At 41.1% G+C, this 27,151-nt stretch overlaps 1 protein-coding gene and 1 pseudogene across 4 annotated transcripts in view; both read left to right on the top strand.

Moving 5' to 3' along the window:
• PIBF1 (progesterone immunomodulatory binding factor 1) overlaps positions 1-23,566 on the top strand; it is a 234,760-nt gene extending 211,194 nt beyond the window's left edge. For 2 of the 4 annotated variants that reach the window (XM_066380784.1, XM_066380782.1), the window contains 2 exons: positions 10,526-10,699; positions 23,424-23,565. In XM_066380784.1, coding sequence (XP_066236881.1) covers positions 10,526-10,699; positions 23,424-23,474 — 225 coding nt within the window. In that variant the 3' untranslated portion in view covers positions 23,475-23,565. Of the gene's footprint in view, positions 1-10,525; positions 10,700-23,423 lie in introns of those variants that run through there. The other 2 variants (XM_066380783.1, XM_066380785.1) reach the window with 2 other exon arrangements.
• Positions 23,567-23,639: 73 nt separating this feature from the next.
• Positions 23,640-24,727, top strand: LOC136404178 (large ribosomal subunit protein eL34-like; annotated as a pseudogene).
• The last annotated feature ends 2,424 nt before the right edge of the window (positions 24,728-27,151 follow it).

Genomic DNA, 27,151 nt, shown 5'->3' with positions numbered 1-27,151 from the left:
AACCAAAGAGACCTGCATTTGAATCCTAGTTTCACTTGTTAGTAGTCAATGAACTGGGCTAAATTTCTTAAAACCTTCTAAACCTGTTTCCTCTTCTTCAAAATTGAGGTACTATCTACCTCCTGGTATTTAAGTGAGGTGTATGTATGTATGTGAGATGTGAGAGCTGGGGAGATAGACTCCCATATGCATCCGGCAACCCCTGTCTGGGACCAATGTTCAAATCAACCGAGCTATTCTTAGCACCCAGGGCTGATGCTCAAACCAGTCAAGCCACTGGCTGTGGGAGACAAAGAGGGAGAGAAGGGGGAGAGGTAAAAAGCAGATGGTCATTTCTCTTGTGTGCCCTTACTGGGAATTGAACCCAGGAAGTCCATATGCCGGGCTGACGCTCAATCCAATGAGCTAACCGACCAGGGCCAGGAGAGAGAATTTTTTTGTTTATTTTTACTTTTTTAATTAATTTATTTATTTTAGAGAGGAGAGACAAAGGAAGAGGCAGAGACAGAGAGTGAGAGAAGGGGGGAGGAGCAGGAAGCATAATGTCCTATATGTGCCTTGATCAGGCAAGCCCAGGGTTTTAAACCAGCCACCTCAGGGTTCCTGGTCAATTCCAAGAGGTCAGGCCAAGAGGTTTAAATTATTATGTAAAATACTTAACTCCAAGCCAAGCACAGAGTAGACTTGGTGAATGTTAATTCTTCTCTTTTTTTTTTTTTAATTTTTTTTTTTTTTTTTTTTACAGAGACAGTGAGTCAGAGAGAGGGATAGACAGGGACAGACAGACAGGAACGGAGAGAGATGAGAAGCATCAATCATTAGTTTTTCGTTGTGCGTTGCAACACCTTAGTTGTTCATCGATTGCTTTCTCATATGTGCCTTGACCACGGGCCTTCAGCAGACCAAGTAACCCCTTGCTCGAGCCAGTGACTTTGGGTTCAAGCTGGTGGGCTTTTGCTCTAACCAGATGAGCCTGCGCTCAAGCTGGCAACCTGGGGGTCTTGAACCTGGGTCCTCTGCATCCCAGTCCGACGCTCTATCCACTGTACCACCGCCTGGTCAGGCTGAATGTTAATTCTTGTCCTTTCTCTTTCTCTCCGCACCTAAAAACTTTATATTCTCTCCTTGAGGCAAAGAGGCAATGCTAAGATGAAGTTAACCCATAAATGGGAGCAAATATTCAGATGGATAGACTGAGGGACAGAAAACAGTTTTGCAGTTTTAGATATTCATGCTATTCTCTTAATAATTTTGTCATACAAAATGTTTCGTCTAATATTTATAGAGTATAGTGCATTGGCACTTAAGGGATATTTTTAATTTTATCAAAAATCATATGTTAAATTGTGCTGAAATTTGCTTTGATAATAATTTAAAATTGTTACTGAGCACTCTATAGGATGGATGACTTTAAATTAAATTTATGTTTTTTTTTTAAACTATGAATTGTTTGATATGCTAATGACATCTTGGTATTTTTTTAAACTTTATCTGTTAAAAAGCTCTACTGTAGTGTTTACAAGTGAAATAATCTGAGGTCTGAAATCTACTTTAAAGTATTTTCCAAAAGTCTGGTAAGGCAATAGTAAAAGAATGTTGACAAAACAATCTGGCAGTTCCTCAAAAAGTTAAACCTGTAGTTACCAGGTGCCCCAGCAATCCCACTCTGAGATATATGCCCAAGAGAAATGAAAACACCCACAAAGACAGTTCCATGAATGTTTATAGCAGCGTTATTCACAATAGCTAAAAGGTAGCTACAACTCAAATGTCCATCAACTGAGATGAATGGAAAACAAAACGTAGTATAGCCATTCAGTAGAATAAAAAATAATGAAATACTTATATATGTTACAACATAGATGAATCTTGAAAACATTATGCAAAGTAAATGAAGCCAGCCCTGGCCAGATAACCTCAGTTGGTTAGAGCATTGTCCTGGTATGAAAGGGTTGCCAGTTCAGTCCCCAGTCATGGCACATGGAGAAACAGATTGATGTTTCTGTCTCCTTCTCTCCTTTCCTTTCTCTCTAAGATCAATAAATAAACTTCTTTTAAAAAAAGTAAATGGGCCCTGGCCGGTTGGCTCAGTGGTAGAGCGTCGGCCTGGCATGCAGGAGTCCTGGGTTCGATTCCCGGCCAGGGCACACAGGAGAAGCGCCCATCTGCTTCTCCACCCCTCCCCCTCTCCTTCCTCTCTGTCTCTCTCTTCCCCTCCCGCAGCCAAGGCTCCATTGAAGCAAAGTTGGCCCAGGCGCTGAGGATGGCTCTGCGGCCTCTGCCTCAGGCGCTAGAATGGCTCTGGATGCAACAGAGAGACGCCCTAGATGGGCAGAGCATCGCCCCCTAGTGGGCACGCCGAGTGGATCCCGGTCAGGCACATGCGGGAGTCTGTCTGACTGCCTCCCTGTTTCCAACTTCAGAAAAAAAAAAAAAGAATAAAAACAATAAAAAAAAGTAAATGAAGCCAGTCACAAAAGACCATGTAATATGAATCCATTCATATGAACTGTCTATACAACAAGGAAATCTAAAGACAGAAAGTACATTAGTGATTACTTAGGGCTTGGAAGTTGGGGACAGGGTGGGATCAAGGAGCAATATCTAAAGGAATCTTTTTGAGGAGATAAAAAAAATTGTTAATTGTCTGAAGTAATGGTGCACATGTCCATAAATTTACTAAAAATATATATTTTGAACTTCGTGGATTAGTCTGTGGGCCGCACAAAATTGTTCGGCGGGCCGCGAGTTCGAGACCCCTGGTTTATACACTTTAAATGATACTATATGGTGTATTAATTACATCTAAATAAAGCTGTTTAAAACATTAGAAAAATGTTGATAATTACTGAAGTTGGATAATAGAAACTGAAGGTTCCACATGCTCTGTTCTCTTTATATATCTTCGATTTTTTTTTTTTTATTAAGTAAGAGGCAGGGATGCAGAAAGACAGACTTCCACATGCACCCCAACTGGAATTCATTTAGCAAGCCGCCTAGGAGATGCTCTGCCCATCTGGAGCTGCTGCTCCATTGCTTGGCAACCGAGCTATTTTAGTACCTGAGGCAAGGCCATGGAGCCACCCTCAGTGCCCAGGGCCAATTTGCTCAAGCCATTCAAGCCATGGCTGCGGGAGTGGAAGAGAGAGAAGGGGGGATGGAGAAGCAGATGGTCACTTCTCTTGTGTGCCCTGATGAGGAATTGAACCCAGTACTTCCACACACTGGGCCAACGCTCTACCACTGAGCAAACCAGCCAGGACTAATTTTTTCATAAAAAATGTTTTTCAGCCTGACCTGTGGTATCACAGTGAATAAAGCATCAACCTAGAATGCTGATGTCAGTGGTTCAAAACACTGGGCTTACCTGATTAAGGCACATATGGGAGTTGATACTTCCTGCTCCTCTCTCCTCTCACTTTCTCTCTCCCTCTCTCACTCTCCTGTCTAAAATGAATAAATAAAATCTTTTAAAAAAATGTTTTTCAAATACCCTTTTAGATGAAGTTTAGATATTGTATGTAGGCCCTGGCTGGCTGGCTCAGTGGCAGAACATTGGTCCAGTGTATGGATGTCCTGAGTTTGATTCCTCATCAGGGCACAGAGGAGAGGCAACCATCTGCTTCTCCATCCCTCTCCCTTCTCTCTCTCTCTCTCTCCCTATCTCTTCCTCTCCCGTAGCCATGGCTCAATTGATTTGAGAGTGTTGGCCGTGGGCACTGAGGATTGCTCTGTGGAACCTTTGCCTCAGGTGTTAAAAATAGCTCAGTTGCGGGCATGGCCTGAGATGGGCAGAGCTGGGCCCAAGACGGGGATTGCTGGGTGGATCCCAGTCGGAGCACATGCAGGAGTCTGTCTCCCTAACTCCTCTCCTATCACTTGGAAAAAGAAGAAAAATAAGTAAATATTGCATGTATTGTTTTAAATAAAGTTAGTTTTTATTTTGTGTACCTCAAGTAGAAATGATACACAGAATTATTTGACTTGTTCATCGTGATGCTGTTACTCCTATATAAAAGCAATTAACATTTAACCTGCAGTGGAACACATAGTTTGCATTATACTTGTCAGAGCTATTTTCATCAAGAAATGCTATCTATGTGTACCCTTGCCAACATCTTTGCAGAGTTTACAACTTTCAGCAATTTATTGGCATGAACTATGCGATACTGTTAAGCAGCTGCTCTGCATTTAAGCTGTTTTAATATGTACCACTCTATGCAAATACTTTATATAAATGGCCGAGATACATGCTTTTGAATGCAAGACAGCAATATATCTCTTTTCATGGAGATTATTTGTACAAGGACAATCATCATCTTCATCATCTGTAAGCTTCAAAAGAATGCCCTTGCCCTTAACTTTTTTTCTTTTGAAGAATAATTATTTTACTACAGTGTGGGTTTTATTGTTTTGTTTCAGTTTTATCCTAAGTTCCAACTAGATGATTAGATATAATTCTACATTTATTAATTTTAATGAATGGTTCATTTATTCTTAAAGTTACTGTGATTTTCTTAGGTATCCAATATGCTAGAGTTATAACATATATACTATTAGCTTTTTGGGCCTGACCTGTGGTGGCACAGTAGATAAAGCATCAACCTGGAGTGCTGAGGTCACCAGTTCAAAACCCCAGGCTTGTCTGCTCAAGGCACATATGGGAGTTGATGCTTCCTACTCCTCCCCACTTTTCTCTTTCTCTCTCTCTCCCCTCTCCCTAAAAAATAAATAAATAAATAAAAGTCAGTATTGAAATGGGAACTGAATAAATGGCATGATTTTGAGCAATAGATGGAATGTAAGGAAAAGAATCCAAAAAAAATTCCCTGCCCAGTTAGCTTAGTGGTAAAGTGTTGGCCTGGTGTGTGGATGTCCCAGGTTCAATTTCAGGTTAGGACACACAGGAGAAGTGCCCATCTGTTTCTCCATCCCTCTCCCTCTCACTTCTCTCTCTCTCTCTCTCTCTCTCTCTCTCTTCCTCTCCCGCAGCCATGGCTTGATTGGAGCAAGTTGGTCCTTGGCACTGAGTATAGCTCTAAGAAGAGCTCGGTTGCTGAGCAACAGAGTGGGCAGAGCATTGCCCTGCAGGGGGCTTGCCAGGTGGATCCCGGTCAGGCTCATGTGGGAGTCTGTCTGCCTCCCCTCCTCTCACTTAGTAAGAATCAAAATATAAAAAAAAAGAATGTAGTTGAACTTGATACTTGATACATTCTCCTTTGAACATCAGAGGTTCTTTTTCTGTGAATCTAATCACATCTCTGCTCTGCAGTGAACAGTATAGACAATACCATAACTAACCCTACTGACCAATCAGAAAAGGACAGTTATAAAACAGAGTAAAGCAGAATCAAAAGCTAAGAAAATGATATTTAAAAGTCAAGTCCAGCCTGACCAGGCAGTGGCACAGTGGATGGAGCGTCGGACTGGGATGCAGAGGACCCGGGTTCGAGACCCTGAGGTCATCTGGTTTGAGCAAAGCTCACCAGCTTCAGTCCAAGGTCGCTGGCTCCAGCAAGAGGTTACTCGGTCTGCTGAAGGCCCATGGTCAAGGCACATATGAGAAAGCAATCAATGAACAACTAAGGTGTCACAATGAAAAACTGATGATTGATGCTTCTCATCTCTCTCTGTTCCTGTCTGTCTGTCCCCATCTATCCCTCTCTCTGACTCTCTCTCTGTCTCTGTAAAAAAATAATAAAAAAATTAAAAAAAAAATTTTTTTTTAAAGTCCAAACAATAAGAGCAGAATCTTAAGTAAGAGATGGAATCGGGCAATAGAGCCAGGCAAAAACATGGTAAGAACTGAATCAGGGACAAACCAGAAGATTTGAAGATGACTTCCTCTTACTACAGGATTACGTTTTGTAGTGGCAAATATGCTTTCTAGTTCCTGTATGTTGGTTTATTTGTTTTTATTTGTTTTATCAGTTTGTGAATTGGGATCTTGTGAATCAACCACTTCATTAGGGTAGTTAAGACATGACAATTTTTGCCAAAAAATGTAGGTCAGAGATAAAGTATTTTCATGGTTAGGAAAACTCAATGTTATATAAATTCAGTTCTTTCTAAGTTTTTTTTTTTTAATTTTTTTTAGATTTTATTTATTCATTTTTATTTGAGAGAGAGGGAAGAGATAGAGAGAACAGGGGAGGAGCAGGAAGCATCAACTCCCATATGTGCCTTGACCAGGCAAGCCCAGGGTTTTGAACCGGCGACCTCAGCATTCCAGGTCGACACTTTATCCACTGCGCCACCACAGGTCAGGCCTCTTAAGTTTTTTTATATATCCCACCACTATCCCTAAGAATATAACCAGAAGACACTTTAATCATTAAAATTAAAACAGTAGGTCATGGATACATGAATCAACAGGCCACTGGAATAGAGTTTAAAAGTCCAGAAATAAATCTTACACCTATGGATGTTTAGTATATAATAAAGATAACATCTCAAATTAGTAAAAAAAAAAAAAATTTGTCTCTGTAGTACATACATAATGTTGTTATTACAGAATAGCCATGGGGAAAAGATGTTGAATCCACCACACCAATCACCAGAAGCCAAGATAACATTCAAACAGATCAAAGATTTAAATGTTTGAAAAATAAAAGAAAAAGAAACCATAAACATAACTTGAGGAAAATGGAAGAAAACCATGGAAAAGGCTATAAAATTAAAGATTGACATCAGAATCAGAAAGTGCATGGCAAAAAATTTTTGAAAAGTATAAACAAAGTCAAATAAAAATTAATGGAAAAACATTGCCATCACCTGACCTGTGGTGATGCAGTGGATAAAGCATTGACCTGGAATGCTAAGGTCACTGGTTCAAAGCCCTGGGTTTGCCTGGTCAAGGCACATATGAGAAGCAACTGCTGCAAGTTGATGCTTCCAGCTCCTAGCCTCTCTCTCTCCCTCTTTCTCTCTCTCTCTCTCCACTTTCTAAAACTAAAATAAAAATTGCCACTCATATAACAGAGGGCTGACATCTCTAACATATAAAGAATTCCTTGCCTGACCAGGCAGTGGCGCAGTGGATAGAGCATCAGACTGGGATGCAGAAAACCAAGGTTCGAGACTCCGAGGTCACCAGCTTGAGCCCAAGCTTGCTGGCTCGAGCAAAGGGTTACTCGGTCTGCTGAAGGCCCACGGTCAAGGCACGTATGAGAAAGCAATCAATGAACAATTAAGGTGTTGCAATGTGCAACGAAAAACTGATGATTGATGCTTCTCATATCTTCGTTCCTGTCCATCCCTCTCTCTGACTCTCTCTCTGTAATTAAAAAAAAAAAAGAATTCCTTGAAATGTATTAGAGAATAACCAATCACCCAGTGGAAAAATGGGTCAAGTATAACAACAGAAAAGGAAGTACCCTTTTATATGTATATGAAAAGCAGCTCAACCTCACAATAGAAGAAATGCAAAACAAACATATCCAAACACTTATCAGACTGGCAGAAATCCAAAAAGGTAACAATACAAGCATATATTTTATCAATTAGAAAGCTGAAATTCATTGAACCAGTGTAGATTGCCGAAGTTTACACAATTAATAATAGAGACAGGAATAGATGTGACTTTGATTTCTAACCTAATACTAAAATATTTGCACTACATGTGCTTGGCTTTCTTTGTGTTCAGTAGATGATGGCATTTTAGATGCTATTGAGTTTAAAGTAGAATTTTCTTTGCTCAAATTTACCATTGATATGAAAGGGATCATCTATATGTTCAAGAATAATAAAACTGGCCCTGGCGGGTTGGCTCAGCGGTAGAGCGTCGGCCTGGCGTGCGGGGGACCCGGGTTCGATTCCCGGCCAGGGCACATAGGAGAAGCGCCCATTTGCTTCTCCACCCCCCCCTCCTTCCTCTCTGTCTCTCTCTTCCCCTCCCACAGCCAAGGCTCCATTGGAGCAAAGATGGCCTGGGCGCTGGGGATGGCTCCTTGGCCTCTGCCCCAGGTGCTAGAGTGGCTCTGGTTGCGGCAGAGTGACACCCCGGAGGGGCAGAGCATCGCCCCCTGGTGGGCAGAGCTTCGCCCCGCCCCTGGTGGGCATGCCGGGTGGATCCCGGTCAGGCGCATGCGGGAGTCTGTCTGACTGTCTCTCCCCGTTTTCAGCTTCAGAAAAATACAAAAAAAAAAAAAAAAAAAGAATAATAAAACTGAACAAAATCTTATTTTTGTACTCATTGTATTATCCCAATAGGAATTTTACAGAATTTTGCTGCTTTTAAAGTGTTCCTTACCTGGATTTTAGAAACATGCTAACACTGTTTAATGCTATCGGTAAACAAAAGCAGCACTTAGCCTGACCAGGAGGTGGCACAGTGGATAAAACATTGGACTGGGACACGAAGGACCAAGTTCGAAACCCCAAGGTCTCTGGCTTGAGTGCAGACTCATCCAGCTTGAGCACAGGCTCACCAGCTTGAGTGCAGGGTCACTGGCTTGAGCATGGGCTCATAGACATGACCTCATGGTCGCTGGCTTGAGCCCAAAGGTTGCTGGCTTGAAACCCAAGGTCACTGGCTTAAGCAAGGGGTCACTCGCTCTGCTGTTGCTGCCCCCACCCCACCACACCCACCCCACCCCAGATCAAAGCACATATGAGAAAACAATCAATGAACAACTAAGATGCCACAACGAAGAATTGGTGCTTCTCATCTCTCGCTTCCAATCTGTCCCTATCTGTCTCTCTCTCTGACTCTCTTTCTGTCTCTATCCAAAAAAAAAAAGAGCCACACTTAGACAACAGCCTAAGTTTGGGTGACTCTAGTCTGGATAAAGCAAAGACGTGTGAGTTTCTCTTCTTGTCTCCTGCAGCTTCAGGGTCATCTGTTCTCTATACCTGTCCTACACCAGTAGCAGAGGAAGCCGGAGAGAAGCACGGTCTGTCCTGGGGCACTCTGGACCCTGTCCTGCACACCTGGAGCCCCTTCCTTCTCTCCCTCCCATGCGCACTGCTTCCCCTCCCCTTTCCCTCAGCAAGTATGAGCCCCTTTACATTATTTATCTGGTAAATTTTTCCTCTTTTAAAAATTTTCATACCAAGATACAAAAGTTATGGTCACTAAAAAGAGGTTCTCTCAGGCAGAAAATGTTTCTTTTGAAGAGCTGAGAGACTGTCATCCCCCTTTCCCCGCTGCTTGTAGAGGTGAAGTGGAACAGGAGCTGCAAACTGCCAGACACCAGGCAGGTTCACCATTAAATCAGTGCTCATGTACTTCACTCTAAGGGAGCACAGAAATGGATTAGCATAATCTTGAAAGCAAAAATAGCCTTCAAAAGGCTCAAATAATAGTATCGCTTATTGGCACTGTCTGAGGCATAGCCACGCTCATGAGCATTGGCTTCGCAAACCCCAGCCCTGCAGAAAGGAGAAAGAGGATTCCAGTACCATTGCTTCTAGCTCCTCTCTTGGCCCTAAGATTTATTAAGCTCGGTGGCTTAAACTCAACAGCTCTGTTTTAAAATACCTACTCAAGCTAGATGGTTCTAAATAGAACTAATGACAGCCAGAAAAAAAAAAAAGGCCTGTAGGAACTTGCTCTGACACAGAGCTGATGATGTCTATAAACAGATTAGTAGAAGGGAGCAGAACATCTTTCTATCACCATAATGTTTGTGTCTTGGCGTGAAGATGAAATAAAAGAATAGGGGAAAATACCTCTAACACAGCCTACCCACTGTTCTGTATATAATAGAGGAGACTTAGCCTGTCCTTTGTCCATAATGCTTGTGTCTGATTGAATCAATTTAGTGGTTAATCATAACTATCCACTAAGTAATGTTAGGTGCTAAAAGTTTGACTATAGGGAAAAATAAAAGACAAAATAGACTTGGAAGAGGAAATGAGTGATAATTTTTATCTGAATTCTTTAATAAGTACAGCATAATATTTCTTAGTCCAAACAGCAACTAGATACAGCTTACTCTTGTTTTCATTTGTAAGAGAATAGGGAATAAGACGATTAAATCCCGAAGCTATATTAAACTTACTGTTTGAACCGCTGAAAAGAAGTGTTTTACTTTTTTTCTTACCATCTTTATATAAAATTTCCAAAGAGAATAGGCTAGTTTAAGAGGTAGAAAAAGTAAATATCTGAGTAATTTACTCAACAAACGTAGAAAAACTATAGTGGAACATAACTATGCCACTGGTTCCCAAATGTGTCCCTTAGAATCACTTGGAGATATTTAGGTCACACCCAACCCAGTTATTTACCATATCTGGAAGTGGGACTTAGGCATCAGTGGTTTATGAAGCTCCACAGGTGACTCCAAGGTGCAGAAAACCTTAGGAGCTGCTAGACTGTGGAATGATGTATTTATTGTTTATCATACGAAAACAATTAATGACTATGGGAGTTGTGTGTTACTGTTCATTAATATTTTATATACTGTAATTGCTTCAAATGTTTCTTCTACTTCAGGCATAAAAATAAATGTTTTAACATCAATCGTTATTAGTCTACTTGCTGAAATCATACTTGCCATTTTTTGTTTTCATGTATCAATAGGAATTGGCAGTAATGAAGCAGATTCTCACTAATATGCGCAGCAAGCGTTCTGAGGACAGGTTACATTTTACTAAAACAGAATCAAAAAATATGACAGAAGATCAAAAATCAAAGACTTTGAATGTGCCTAGAGAACATGAAGACAATATATGTATACCCAAGCCAACACTCTTTGTAAGTACAAAAAATTTTTTTGATTTCTCTAATTTCACTAAACATATTTTACTTAAATTTCTTTCCTCTCATTCATATTGATTTTAAACTAATTTTAATAGTTTAATGGAAGGGCCTGGAAAGATATGTATTAATCCCTTTTTGGAATATGTGTATATAATCTATCTTACAGCTGATAATTGAGTTTTATATTACTAGTTAATATGTTGGACTTGCCCAGAAATTAGCCTAATCTAGCATTACCTCCTTCAGTCTCCAGGGACTAATTATAGGGGAATCAGGAAGACATTTTTATTTATTTTTTTATTGATTTGAGAGAGAATCACCAATTTGTTGTTCCACTTAGTTGTACATTCATCGACTGATAACTTGTATGTGCTCTGACCAAGGATTAAACCCGCAACCTTGACATATTGGGATGACACTGTAACCAACTGAGCTACCTGGTCAGGGCCTATAAATTTTCTATTTATATAAGAATAAAAGGAATACAAAATATCATCTGCCCCCTTTTATTTGTAAAACCTTATATTTTACTCTAAGAGTTCCCTCATAGCCTGACCAGGTGGTGACACAGTGGATAGAGCGCCAGACTAGGACACAGAGGCCCCAGGTTTGAAACTGCAAGGTCACTGGCTTGAGTGAGGGTTCACCTGGCTTGAGCGCAGGGACACTGGCTTGAGCCCAAAGGCTGCTGGCTTGAAGCCCAAGGTCGCTGGCTTGAGCCCAAGGTCGCTGGCTTGAGCAAGGGATCACTCGCTCTGCTGTAGCCACCCGGTCAAGGCACATATGAGAAAGCAATCAATGAACAACTAAGGTGCCGCAACTATGAGTTGATGCTTCTCATCTCTCTCCTTTCCTGTCTGTCTCTGTCTGTCCCTCTCTCTGTCTCTGTCAAAAAAATTAAAAAAGAGTTTTCCCTCATAAAGTATGAAACCAATCATATTAACATTAAATGAAATGTTTATTAGAATCTTGTTAATAAGGAATTTATGATACAAATATTTGAAAATAAGATCTAATGATTTTATAATCTTGTGGTTTTATAGCTAAAATGGAAACATTTCTAATTTACTTCTAGATCCTTTGGCTGAAACTATTTACTGTTGATATTTTTTCCTAATACTAAAATTTAGAAATGGGTGGGTGGCCCTGGTCAGGTGGCTCAGCTGGTTGGAGCATCATCCTGATGTGCAGCGGTTGTGGGTTCAACACCCGGTCAGGGCACATGCAGGAGGAGATTGGTGTTTCTCTCTCTTTCCCTCCCTTCCTCTCTCTCTAAAAATCAAGAAATAAATTTTAAAAAATAATGGATGCATGCATACATGTTTATATGCATTAAATATAGGAGAAAATGGCCTGACCTGTGGTGGCACAGTGAATAGGAGTCAGCCTGGAACTCTGAGGTTGCTGGTTCAAGACTCCTAGCTTGCCCAGTCAAGGCACATATGAGAAGCAACTGAAAGTTGATGCTTCCCATTCCTCCTTCTCCCTGCCTTTCTCTTTCTTTCTTCTCTAAATCAATAAAATCTTTAAAAAAAAATTTTTTTTTCATTTAAAAAAACATATATATGTGAGGAAAACACTAAGTGGGCAATGGAGTGGGGGTAGAGCAGTGATACAGAGAAGGGGAAGGAATAGGAGCTTGAGGGAGTGTTTTGCAATGCTCATGTGATATTTATATGTGAAGGGAACCCAAAAGATGCGTTTTATAGAAAAGCTCTGGCCATTGGTGAGGCAGAGTTGTTTTTCGGGCATTTACTGCACCAATAAAGACTAGATCAAACCATAGAATGTGAGTGCGTAAAGGACAGAAGCTGTTCCCATTGTCTTGCGCAGCACATGAACAATGCAGACTGTATTTCTCGTGTATAAGACGCACCCCTTTTTTAAAAATGGGTCTAAAAACTGGGTGTGTCTTATACAATGGTTGTAGTTTTTTTACTTGCATTTCCCGCTTTTCCACGCTTCTTTTTACGCTCATTGTTGAAGACAGTGATTTGTCATCAGACACAGATGAGGACTAGCCGATGGATAGGAGTTTTGACAGTGATGAGGAGTTGTATGGATTTTATGATGAATAAAACTTGAGTTCAATAACTTTATGTAATACATTTTTTTTTCAAATTCGGGCCCCAAACTTAAGATGTGTTTTATACATGGGAGCATCTTGTACATAGGGAAATATGGTAATAAATATTTTCTGAGGATGAACATTCACTTCGTGTACTGACAGTATGCCAGAACCTGGGCCAGACATTACTGAATACAGGGGCAGCTTAAAGAGGCTTCTCCGCCAGGATCAAGGATAAGTGAACGTAGCAGTTAAGGCAAAATTGAGTGGACTACTTTAAAGGCAGTACAAACTGCTATGGAAATTTAAAGAAAGAGTGGATGCTGTGATATTGACAGGCTCCCAGGAAAAGAAAGTATGTGAAATTGACCTGGAAGAATGTCTAGGATTTTGACAGGTGACAATGAGGGTTAAAGAGTGAGAAATTCCAAAGGCAGAGAAAGTACAATATGCACAATATATTTTCTAATTTGTGCTCCTTTTCATTAATTAAGAATAGTATGTCTAGGCCCTGGCCAGTTGGCTCAGCGGTAGAGCGTCGGCCTAGCGTGCGGAGGACCCAGGTTCGATTCCCGGCCAGGGCACACAGGAGAAGCACCCATCTGCTTCTCCACCCCTCCACCGCGCTTTCCTCTCTGTCTCTCTCTTCCCCTCCCGCAGCCAAGGCTCCATTGGAGCAAAGATGGCCCAGGCGCTGGGGATGGCTCTGTGGCCTCTGCCCCAGGCACTAGAGTGGCTCTGGTCGCAACATGGCGACGCCCAGGATGGGCAGAGCATCGCCCCCTGGTGGGCAGAGCGTCGCCCCATGGTGGGCTTGCCGGGTGGATCCCGGTCCGGCGCATGCAGGAGTCTGTCTGACTGTCTCTCCCTGTTTCCAGCTTCAGAAAAATGAAAAGAAAAAAAAAAATAGTATGTCTAATATGTATTTTCTTTATCTACACATTTCCCTTTCTTACCTCATTCTTTTGTCTAACTTTAGCCATTTCACCGCTCATTAACATTTTTCCTTAGGACAAAAAAATAAAAGTATATAGCTTATACCTAGAGTAGTCAGATTCATAGAGGCAGAAAGGAGTGGTGGGTGCCAGGGGCTGGGGAAATAGAGAGTTATTGTTTAATGTGTACAGAGTTTCAGTTATGCAAGATGAAAAGAGTTCTGTGGTGATGATAGCACAATGTGAATATACCTAATGTCACTGAACTGTACACTTAAAATGCTTAAAATGATACATTTTATTATATGACTTCTATAATTTTTTTAAAATTTTTTAAATAGATAAGATGTAAATAAATACAAATATAATAAATAGATAAGTTATAGGTTTTTCTCATTATTTGTGGAGAAAAATGTATAATTTTATCTGGAATGGAATTTAGCTGTTATTTGTGATATAGTAATATAATGATTATAATTGGATGTGTTAAGACAAGTGACATAGGATGCTACCCTCGCAATACCATCAGATCATGCCTACGTTGGTGCCTCTCAACATTTTCCACATTGTAACACACCTAGAAAAGCCTACTATTTCTGTGGCACACCAGGGCAAATGAAGTTTAGATTGGAGGGGCTCCAGCCATCACTGGGATGGAGGGGATCCATAGTTCATCGTACCTATAACACTTTCTTGTCACATTTGTTTGGAAGCTCTGGCCTTACTTTTTAATGTTGAATCTGGATTTATCTTGAACAAAGTACTCTCTGACTTCAAGATATCCAGCTTTGTACATTTACATTTTTTTAAAGTAATTTTTTAACTTCTGGCATCAGGAATACCAGTTGCAACTTCTTCCTGATTTAATTTCGCTGGTAATTCCCATTTCCGATTTAGTGAGGCATGAAGTAAGGCAGTAGGATTGGATGACCTAGGTTGGTTTCTCATTTAGTTGGTAGGAAAACCAGATCTTCTATCCTAGACTAACTTAAATCACGTCCTGCCTGTGAGGACTGATAAATACTTACTCATTTGATTCTCAGCATGTGTATCTTTTTTGGAAAACAAAGTAACTATAACTACTAAGTATAATCTTTCTTTAGAAAATAGGTTGGGGATGAACACTAATAGATTTCTTCATTTCTAGCTCATTTTCTAGATCCCAGGAAAAGTCCACAAGGCTTATTAAGTCTGCATTTATCAGTCATCATTCTTTTCTTTTTTTTTTTTACAGAGAGAGAGAGAGAGGGATAGATAGGGACAAACAGACAGGAATGGAGAGAGATGAGAAGCATCAATCATCAATTTTTCGTTGCAACACCTTAGTTGTTCATTGATTGCTTTCCCATATGTGCCTTGACTGTGGGGCTACAGCAGACCAAGTAACCCCTTGGTCAAGCCAGCAACCTTGGGCTCAAGCTGGTGAGCTTTGCTCAAACCAGATGAGCCCGTGCTCAAGCTGGTGACCTCGGAGTTTCGAACCTGGGTCCACGGCATCCCAATCCGACGCTCTATCCACTGCGCCACCTCCTGGTCAGGCAGTCATCATTGTTTCTTATTTTAACATACTTTCTGAATATGTTATAATCCCCAAGTTATATAGTAATGTTTTAGTAGGCTGATTCTGAATGACAGAAAGGTACCTGTCGTATTAGTACTTATCTCCGTAAGTACTCTGTAAAGTACTCATCTCCAAAATCACATTGGAAATTCCTCTGATAGGTTTCCAGGCAGTCTTGTCATTTGTTTCTTCCACAGCTCTCTGAGCTCTTTCCTAAACACAGTCACCGGAGGGCCTGTTAACACTCTACTAATTATCCAAAGTTTTTATTTTTTGTACTGTTTCTTTATAAAATTAAAATATTTATATTATAATGTTTCCATTACAAAAGTTCACTTTAAGTAATTTGTATATCTCATACAATGTTCATACCGGTTTATATATTGGAGCCTATAAGAGGCTTATAAAAGAATAGAAATGTGAAAGCCAGATAATAAAGGACCCTCCTCTGCAAAAGGTTAGCTCTGTTAATAACTTAAGAAGGTTAACAAAATTTGTTCCATAAAGTACCAGTTTATGGGTGTGAAGGATAAATAATATTATTAAGATGGGAATATAAAAGAAACACCACTGTTTAAATAGGTAAGAAAGTGGAATTACCAAAATAAAAAGCAGTTAATTGCCTGACCCGTGGTGGTGCAGTGGATAAAGCGTCGACCTGGAAATGCTGAGATCGCCGGTTTGAAACCCTGGGCTTGCCTGGTCAAGGCACATATGGGAGTTGATGCTTCCAGCTCCTCCCCCCTTCTCTCTCTCTGTCTCTCCCTCTCCTCTCTAAAAATGAATAAATAAAAAGAAAAAAAAAGCAGTTAATTGTGTATCTGAATTGTTTTATTGTGCCCACTTTATCTAACAGTCATTTATCACGAGTGGGCAGACTTTTCTTTAAAGGGCAAGACAGTAAATATTTTAGGCTTAGAGCTACATACAGTCTCTGTTGCTTGTCTGTCTGTTTCTTTCTTTGTTTTTATCTTTTTTTTAATGTCAGATCCATTCTTAGCAGGCAGCCCATACAAAGGTAGACCAAGGACAATAATTTGCCAATCAGTGATGAGCTTAAGCTCCTTGCTCAGTACTAATCAAGAGTTGGTAAAGGCTTAGAAACTTCCAGTATCTGGAACTTAGGACTGTCAAGAATAGATAGTACCTTACTGATAAAATAACTAGAAATGGAGAATACACATCTCATGAGAATATGAAATCAGCTTTTCAGAATCACTTGTCTATGTTGGAATTTATGTGAATTTTGGTAGTGATTAGACATACATAGTGATGTAAATGAGAAACCAGTATGACATAGTCTATCCAAATGTAATTAACAGGCGACCTGAATTTCATATAGTAACATGACTAAGGGCAGAATTTTACCAATAGAAAGTTTAAACAGATCAGTGAACTTTAATCCATACAGATAGAATATACTATTTCCATGCCATACTATTTATTGTCACTTCCACTCAATAATTGCAGTGTTACTGAGAATCATAAATACTGCCCACCATGCAGGGGGGTTGTTGCCTGATTGTTGGAGCCATATTAGGGTTAGGGTTAGGGTTAGGGTTAGTGGCATTTTTTCACATTATGTAGGGGAAACTCATGGACTTAGACTCTCAGGAGACTTTATGTCCAAACATTTGTATTCTCATAGCTGGACAGCAGCAGAGAAAGATGAACTAGAAGAATGAAGGAAGCAGACATTCATAATAATTCAGACAAATTTAAAAGGTGGGATGGTAGTGGTGGAGAAGGACGTGGCACCGATAAGGAGTAATTGGAGGGAATAAGAAACACCCCTACAAGAGACAAAAGGAGTGAAGACAAATAATACTTGCTAACCAGTTGGAAGTGGAGTGAAGGAGGCATTATGGGAATGGAAAAGCAGTCATCGTTGTAAACACACCTCTTCACTGCTCTGTGTATTTGCCTCTTGTAGACATGAAGACAATTGAGATCACATAGGACGAGAGTTGAAAATTAAGTGCTTCCAAATATTAGCTTTGATAAATTTGAGTACCAGTACAGAAATTATTTTAAATTATACACATAGAAGTTTATTTTGAATCATATAGTTACAAAAGTTCTAAGGTATTTGTCTTACATTCAAAAACTGAAAGTTAGCCTGACCAGGCAGTGGCGCAGTGGATAGAGCGTCGGACTGGGATGCTGAGGACCCAAGTTCAAGACCCCAAGCTCACCAGCTTGAGCGCAGGCTCATCTGGTTTGAGCAAAGCTCACCAGCTTGGACCCAAGGTTGCTGGCTCCAGCAAGGGGTTACTCGGTCTGCTGAAGGCCCACAGTCAAGGCACATATGAGAAAGCAATCAATGAACAACTAAGATGTCACAACGAAAAACTGATGATTGATGCTTCTCATCTCTCTCCATTCCTGTCTGTCTGTCCCTATCTATCCCTCTCTCTGACTCTCTCTCTGTCTCTGAAAAAAAAAAAAAACCTGAAAGTTAGGCCTGACCTGTAGTGGTACAGCAGATGGCGTGTCAGCCTGGAATGCTGAGCTCGCCAGTTTGAGGCCCCAGGCTTGCCCAGTCAAGGCACATATGAGAAGCAACTACTACCAGATGATGCTTCCTGCTCCTCCCTCACCGCCCCCCTCTCTCTCTTTCTCTTTCTTTCTCTCTTTTTTCTCTCTAAAATCAATAAATTAAAAATATATTTTTTTAAAATTTTTAAATAAAAATTAAAAACAAGTTTAGGCTAAGAAATATTGAGTATTCAAAAATCTAATTGCATTCCGTTGAAATTGTGTATAATATAGGGATCAGCCATGTTCATTAATATATAAAGCATTTAGATTTTAAAATGATAGTAAAAATAAATCTATTCATTTAACCAACATTAATTGAGCATTATTTTGTGACTTGAAGGAATACACAGTTTATTGAGTGACTGATTCGAGTAAACAGTTGTAATAATTATGTAATAAGTTAAGTATTGAAGGCTTTAGGTTCTTGAAAGGAACACAGAAGAAGCCTTGATGTAACAAGTTCTTAAAGGGGGTGATTTGAACTGAATCCAGAAAAACACATAGGAGTGAGCTCTTTGGGCAGAGAACATGGATGGGAAATACTCTGTATAGGTAGCACTTATTAGGGACTCAGTGCTTTTACATAGATTATCTCAGGTTATTCTCTCGGCACCCTCTGACGCAGGTTACTGGATCGTCAAGGTCCTTTTACCAAACAGATGTTACATTCTGAAGGGACTCTACAAGTATGTGAAAACCACGCAATGGTGAACATTTCAGGACGAATAACTGTGTGAAGCTTTTTCCACTCCAGGGTCTCAAGACACAATAAGAGGAATTGGAGCCTTCTTATGAAAACTTTGGTCTCTTATAGAAGAATTTAGCCAGTACCAAACTATGACCAGGCAAATAAGGAGCAAGAGAATAAATATTTCAATTTCTTTCTTCTTCCACCTACAAGCCCACTGTGCATCCCATTGACTAAACCTGCTCAGAAACTAGAAGACACCGGGGGACAGAGCAGGGGGGGAGAGGATGGAGAATAGACCTCTGAGGGTCCTCAGAATAGCCAGCACAGTTATTTTCTATTCTCTCCTATTACACTGAGAAGTCATCCACTTGCCCACATTTACAAATGAATGGATGAAGCCTGTTTCATCCCAGAACTTGTTCTTTAACCACTGTGCTGAACTGTGCTCAAGCCACAAAAATCAAAGGAAGTGTGGCATTGAGTACCTACTGCGGGCCAGACACTTTCCTGTTTGCTAAAGATACAACATGAAACAAAATAAACACTGCAACTTACTTAAGGTTAAGTGTCAGTATCTAGGAATTGTTTTACACTGCTAGTTCAGTGGCTTAAGCAAATTGTTCAGTCTCTCAGATAAGAATAAAGGGCTAGTATGTGGCCCTTTGAAGTCATCAGGTACCTAAGCTACTTCTGCCTTTCTCCTCAGCCATCCCTGGTATGTGGCTTCTGTCCTGAGGTTCACTGTATGGTTGCTGTAGCCTCAGCCATCACATCTGCATTCTAAGCAGGAAGCAAGCAGAAATGGGGAATGTACCTTCTCCCTCCTAAAGGAGTTGTCCCTGTAAATTCTACTCATATCGTGTTGGCCAGAATGTAGTCCCATGACCACACTTAGTAGCAAAGGAGATCCATTAATGTAGTTTTTACCTGGATGAGCCCCTTATTCTCATAATAAAATCAGAGTTCTCTTATTTGGGACATAGATATAGGCTAGGCAGCTAGCAGGCTTTGTCACAGGGTCTTAATTCATTTTTATATCCCCATAGCCTAACACAAGGACTGGCACATAGTGTTCAATGAAGTGCTATTAAAATTAATCTCAATTACAGATAATTTAGTTTATGTAGGAGAGTGCCAGATCCTAAGGGGCCCTCTCTTCTAAATTAAAATAGTTGGGCCTGACCTGTGGTGCTGCAGCTGGGAAAGCGTGGACCTGGAACACTGAGGTCGTCGGTTTGAAACCCCTCCGGTCAAAGCCCATACAAAAAGCAACTATTGTTCAATACAAGTTGATTATTCTCACTCCTTCCCCACCCTCACCTTTCTCAGTCCTCTCTCCTCTCTCTAAAATCAATAAATAAAATCTTTATAAAACATTTTTAAAAAGCAGTTGGAGCATGACAAAAGTGAGGTCCCTCCACAATCACCTAGGAATAAGGAACATACATTAGTCCTGTGGGAGCCAGCTGTAAAATGAATTTTAAATGGTTATTTATAATCAAAGACCTGCAAGGTCCATTTAGGAAGTGGAAAAGCAGTTAATCCTCAGGACAGAGGTACACTTGTGGCAAATCTCCTTCATTAACACATCTGAAGAAAGAATGTATTGGAGGGAGGGTGATCTGTAATGGACCAAACACAGATAAAAGCCGTCAGGAAGAGCTGTCTGCCATTGAAATTCTTGTACCGCCCTTTGGGAGTCTTAAGATTCCTTTATATCAAAAGTTTTATTTAGCTTCTTCTCATACACACATAGTAGTTATAAAACTTAGCATCAGTTGATTGAGAAAATGCAGTTGTACAAATTTTATACCCTTTGCTGTGAGCTGGACTGTCTGTAGCTTGGTGTATGGAAGTTGCTTTCAGAATTTTTTTGTCCAGGATCCACAGTTAAGAAAACTATTTTACTCAAAACAGAACTTACCCCCACAATGGCAAGGTATTCTGATATTTTGTACTCTAATCTTTTTAATTTTTTTTCCCTCAAATCTGGCTTAAATTCATTTTTTTACCCATGGATTGAGAATCTATAGTGTTTTTTCTCCTTCCAGTTTTATTGAGATATAATTGAAGAGACTTACAATTTCAAAAACACTGGCATAGATGTTCTTCTGTGACTGTGAAAACCATAGATTTTTAGCTGACCTTTTTCAGTCACCCAAACCTGTTGATCTGAGTATGAGAGAACCAAGCAATTCCCCAGTTTTACTCTGACTTTTTTTTTTCTTTTTCTTAGATTTTATTTATTGATTTTTTTAGAGAGAGGGGAGAAGGGGGGGGGGAGTGGGAAGCATAAACTCATAGTAGTTGCTTCTTATATGTGCCTTGACCAGGCAAGCCCGGAGTCTTGAGCCGGCAACCTCAGCATTCCAGGTCGATGCCTTATCCACTGCGCCACCACAGGTCAGGCCTAATCTGACTTTTCTTTATGGTCTCTGGCTGTCTAACAAAAAAATGTTTTTAATAAGACTGGCAAAACTCTCAGGCGTTCCTGGCCCACTGACAGTTACACTTCTCATCACCAGTTAATAAACCAGCATTCTGATCTGTGCTCTGTTTTCTTTTGGATTTGGTTAGCCTCAACCACCTTTGAATTCTGTTGAATTCACCTAGCCTTTCCCTATCATGGAAACTTCTTTCTCCTTTAATACGTAGGACTTCGGACTTTTCTTTTAAGAACTCTGAAGTGTTTTAATGCAGTTTTGCATTTTAGAAAGATAAGCTTGGACTGATTGTGGCCTGTGAATTGAACAGAATAAAAGAGCCAAATCAGAGTTAGGAAGCTCTGGCTCTTTCAGGAATCAAGCCAGAAATGATAAGAACCCAAGGTAAGCCAATGGGGTCAAGATAGGAACAGAGTGAGGAGTTTAAAAGATATTACAGTAAAAGGTAGGGACTGTTTAAAATGGATGTAGCAAGTGAGAGTAGGAGAAATCTACAATGAAGAAGAATTAGCCCTGGCCGGTTGGCTCAGCGGTAGAGCATCAGCCTGGCGTGCAGGAGTCCCGGGTTCGATTCCCGGCCAGGGCACACAGGAGAAGCGCCCATCTGCTTCTCCACCCCTCCCCCTCTCCTTCCTCTCTGTCTCTCTCTTCCCCTCCCGCAACCAAGGCTCCATTGGAGCAAAGATGGCCCGGGCGCTGGGGATGGCTCTGTGGCCTCTGCCTCAAGCGCTAGAATGGCTCTGGATGCAACAGAGTGACGCCCCAGATGGGCAGAACATCACCCCCTGGTGGGCATGCCGGGTGGATCCTGGTCGGGCGCATGCGGGAGTCTGTCTGACTGCCTCCCCGTTTCCAGCTTCGGAAAAATGAAAAAAAAAAAAAAAAGAAGAAGAATTAAACATTTCTGGTTGAGGTGACTGAGCAATGTAGGGTGCCATTCACTAAGAAAGACAATATAAAAATGATGGGGAGAGTTTGATTTGACATACTGAATTTTAGTTGCCTGTGGGGATCACCATGTAAAAGTGTGTGTAGCTAGCCTGACCTGTGGTGGCACAGTGGATAAAGTGTCGACCTGGAATGCTGAGGTCGCCGGTTCAAAACCTTGGGATTACCTGGTCAAGGCACATACGGGAGTTGATGCTTCCTGCTCCTCCCCTTCTCTCTCTCTCTCTCTCTCTCTCTCCTCTCTAAAATGAATAAATAAAGTCTTTAAAAAAAAGTGTGTGTAGCTCAAGTTAGAGCTATGGTGTGTAGGTGGGGCTGGAGGAAGGAGGGGGAGGGGAGGGAGGGCTCACCGCTTATTTGCTGGTAATTGAAGCTGGCCAAGGGTATGGATAAGGTCAAAGGGAGCTGACCACTGATATCACAATATTTTTTATCAACTGTGGCATATAAAACTATGAAAAAGATAAAATTATAAGGTATCATCTGTGCCTACATACATATATGTATATATATTTAAGAATGTAGTCCTTCAGCCTTACCAGGCGGTGGTTTAGTGGATAGAGCGTCAGACTGGGATGCGGAGGACCCAGGTTCGAGACCCCGAGGTCGCCAGCTTGAGCACGGGCTCATCTGGCTTGAGCAAAAAGCTCACCAGCTTGGACCCAAGGTCACTAGCTCGAGCAAGGGGTTACTCAGTCGGCTGAAGGCTCACGGTCAAGGCACATATGAGAAAGCAATTAATGAACAACTAAGGTGTCGCAACAAAAAACTGATGATTGATGCTTCCCATCTGTCCCATTCCTGTCTGTCTGTCCCTATCTATCCCTCTCTCTGACTCTCTCTCTGTTCCTGGAAAAGAAAAAAAGAATGTAGTCCTTCATAATTTTAAACAGAAGAAAGCAGCAAGCTGCATATTTAATTTATCATATACATGACTGCTTATATAGTGCCAATATAAGGAGTTATGAGTGTTTTATTCTATAAGTCTACCTTCCTTGCTTTTTTCTTACTACTCTATGTGGCCAGTCTCTTTTTACACTGAAATGATTGAGCAATAAACCCAAGAAGTACTCTGGTAAGTACTTAGCAATTCAGAAGATCCAAAGCACAGTGATTTGGGTCTAGTAATTCTTTAATAAATATTTATTGAGTGGGTGAATATCCATATATAGATGAATAGATAAGACTGACAAAGAAGAAGCTGTGTTCTTGATTTTTTTTATAGTTCTCTTTGAAAATAGAAACAATTCTTACAATACTCGCTTCTGTAAAGTATGTTAAGTACAGGCTTTGAGCCAGAAAACACAGATGTGTATGTTTTCTACAGACATACCAGGTGGGAGATTATTTCTGACAAAACATAAAACCTTTGCCCCTAAAGTATCTTTCTGCATTAAGAAAAGCAATTATTAACTGTAATCTTACATAAAAAGCCCCAGTGTGTATTGGTACTTAGTTCTCTTAATTGCCTCTCTTATCCTCCTAGTAAGTACTTTTAACTTGATTTTCTTTTTTCTTTTTTTTCAACAGACCAAAAAAGAAGCACCTGAGTGGTATAAGAAACAGAAGATAAAGACCTAATGTTTTGAATGGATTGGCTATATCGTTATTTACTCCCAAAGTTCTTTTCCTGATCAACAAAAAGTACTTGGCATTTCTTTCAATAACTAAAATAAAATTTATTTTTGCTCTTTCCGGGACGGTGTCTCCAGTCATTCACAATGACCCAGTGTAAAGCCAGTTGCCATGGCCGCCATCAGAACAGCCTGGTCCATGCAAGTTCGCATTGGATTCGGACAGACGGTAATGAAACAACGGAGCCGAGAACTGATGGGCCATTAGCTTTAATCCTAGCTTGCACCTGGCAGGCAAGTAAAAACAGACACTGGGCTCCAAAACCCACTCACATTCAGTGCTTACAAAGCTACTGACTCATCCGAGTTTCCTAGAATCAAAGGTTTCTAACCTCACCAGACTCAATCACCTCTGTTCCTCATCTCCTCTCTGTACAAACTCTGCACAAACTGGCTTCTCCTTCAGCACTCCGCCATCTTGGCTGCTTCTCCTGGCCTCCTCCACGTGGCCTTTCTCTGCTTTCTCCTCTCTGCTCTCTCCTCTAACGCTAATCTCAGGAACCGAGAGAGAGCAAGCTCCCGGTCTGCCCCACTTTATAGTGCAGAAATCCAAACCTTTGATCCAATATACAAACAAGGAAGTCTCTAATAGCAGTCACTTATCTGGGGCATGATGGGTTTGCACCACACCACATCAAAAAGGGTGGGAAAGGCTTAGTCCTAAAACCAAGCCCCAGGCTACAAGGATCCTGCCTGCCCACAGCCCACCCCCAACACACATTAATATCACCTGGGTGACGGGCTTCCATGTGGACAACACCATCTTTAACAAAGTGAGCATAATATATTTTATCTGCCCAACACCCAGCATTTGACCTACTGTTGGAAACTGTCCCCCAATATAGCCTCTAAGAAAAACTAGGCTGTCCCAAACCCCTGGTAATCGAATTGTTTACCTTTATACCAAGAAGGTAGGGAAAGCCCCAACATCCACATGCGGTGTGTGCACAGGCTGGCTCTGGGAAGTTCATGCAGTGAGGCCTAAAGTTCTAACAAGGTTGTCTGAAATAAAAAAACATGTCACACAGCCTTCAGTGGGTCACGTGTGCTAAATGTTTCCATGACAGGATCAGGCATGCTTTCCTTATTAAGGAACAGAAAATTATTGTAAGAATATTGAAAGCACAGAGTCAGAAAGCTAAATTTAAAAATGAAGCTCTTGCCCTGGCCGGTTGGCTCAGCGGTAGAGTGTCGGCCTAGCATGCGGAGGACCCGGGTTCGATTCCCGGCCAGGGCACACAGGAGAAGCACCCATTTGCTTCTCCACCCCTCCGCCACGCTTTCCTCTCTGTCTCTCTCTTCCCCTCCCGCAGCCGAGGCTCCATTGGAGCAAAGATGGCCCGGGCGCTGGGGATGGCTCCTTGACCTCTGCCTCAGGCGCTAGAGTGGCTCTGGTCGCAACATGGCGACGCCCAGGATGGGCAGAGCGTCGCCCCTGGTGGGCGTGCCGGGTGGATCCCGGTCGGGCGCATGGGGGAGTCTGTCTGACTGTCTCTCCCTGTTTCCAGCTTCAGAAAAATGAGAAAAAAGAAAAAAAAAAGAAGCTCTTTTGTATTAAAAACAGTTATTTTCACTAAATGTTAAATTAGCATATTTCAACATAATAAAATGCATAAAGTATAAACAATAGTATACTTTATATTTGGTTTTATCTATTTTATTACAAAATAAATATAAGCCGATTTAAATTTTGGAGCTTTCATAATTCTCAAGGTATTTTAAATTTTAAAGTGTGTGGATTATAATAAATGTGTAAGTTATATTGGTGAATATATTTTCTAACAATATAAATTTAGAGTGTAAGTGTTGTAACACAAATACCAAATGACCACACATTTTTTAAAATTAAGAATTGTTTAAGCCTTGGCCAGTAGCTCAGTGAATAGAACATTGGCCCAGTGTATGGACATCCCTGGTTTGAGTCTGGTCAGGGCACACAGGAAAAGCGATCATCTGCTTCCCCCCCCCCCCCCCATTCGGTCAGGGCACACAGGGGAAGTGATCATCTGCTTCCCTCCCCCATTCGGTCAGGGCACACAGGAGAAGTGACCATTTGCTTCTCCCTCCCACCCCCCTTCTCTCCTTTCCCTCCCACAGCCAGTGGCTTGATTGGTTCAAGCATGGCCCCAGGCACTGAGGATGGCTCCATTGTTCATCAGCCTCAGGTGCAGAAAATAGCTTGGCACTCAATAATTGGCCCTTGAGGGGGCTGCTGGGTGAATCCTGGTCTGGCGCATGCTGGAGTCTGCCTCATTATCTCCCCTCCTCTCACCTTAAAAAAAAAAAAAAAAAGAAAGAAAGAAAGAGCCTGACCAGGTGGTGGCACAGTGAACAGAGCGTCGGACTGGGATGCGGAGGACCCAGGTTCAAGACCCCGAGGTTGCCAGCTTGAGCACGGGCTCATCTGGCTTGAGCAAAAAGCTCACCAGCTTGGACCCAAGGTCGCTGGCTCGAGCAAAGGGTTGCTTGGTCTGCTGAAGGCCCACGGTCAAGGCACATATGAGAAAGCAATCAATGAACTAAGGTGTCGCAATGAAAAACTGATGATTAATGCTTCTCGTCTCTCTCCATTCCTGTCTGTCTGTCCCTGTCTATCCCTCTCTCTGACTCTCTCTCTGTCCCTGTAAAAACAAAAACAAACAAAAATTATTTATGATATCTACTAGAAGGCACTTCAAATGCCCAGTAGTGGTGGTCTGGTGGTCAGATATTATATATTAGATATTATTATGAACCAATAAAGCCTGGTAGAAAGTCTGTTATTTCATTAGTCAAGTAAAAATTTGGTGGAAATTCTCCTGTTAACAGTCAAAACAGTGCTGATTCAAACATAACATGGCCTAAATTTCTAGTGAATGAGAAAAAAAACAGTAGGATTTTCATTTTTGTCATAAAACATGCTCCATTTCTCATTGAAGAGATACAATTTAAAAGAAAAAAAGGTTCCTTACCTGTGGTGGCACAGTGGATGAAGCATTGACCTGGAATGCTGAGGTTGCTGGTTTGAAACCCTGGGCTTGACTGGTCAAGGCATATTTGGGAGTTGATGCTCCTTGCTCCTCTCTCTCTCTCTCTATTTATCTATCTATCTTTTTCTCGGTTTCCTCTCTAAAATGAGTAAATAAAGTCTTAAAAGATAAAAAGGGTTTGAGGGAGAGCGAAAGAGAAGAAAAGGTAAGATACATTTATACTTACTAGGTTTTTCAACTACAATACTACTGACAATGTCAGGATAATTCTTTATTCGTGGTGGGAGGGGGGCAGTCCTTTGCATTGTGGGTGCATAGCAGCATCTCTGCACAGCACCACTAGATAACAGTAACTAACACCACTCGCCAGTTGTGATAACTAAAAATGTCTTTTGTCCCCTGGGGTAACAAACCCCCCTACCTCCTAGTGAAGAACCATTGGTACACATATCAGTGATAATCCTTACAGATACAAATAAAGAATATTATTTGTTCAGTGTGTTCTTTGAAAGTTACAGTAGCACAGGCTATTAGTTGAGTGAGAAATCAGGTAAAGCCTTTGATGATATATACTTATAAATCTGTTGTTGGCCTGAAAACCCAAATCTCATCTCTTTTCATTTCATCTGGATACATCTTCTGATATTATAACTTT

This window comes from Saccopteryx leptura, chromosome 4 (assembly GCF_036850995.1).
Source record: "Saccopteryx leptura isolate mSacLep1 chromosome 4, mSacLep1_pri_phased_curated, whole genome shotgun sequence".
Classification (NCBI taxonomy): Eukaryota; Metazoa; Chordata; class Mammalia; order Chiroptera; family Emballonuridae; genus Saccopteryx; species Saccopteryx leptura.
The sequence above is the reverse complement of the archived record's forward strand: the minus strand, read 5'-3'. Positions and strand labels throughout refer to the sequence as shown.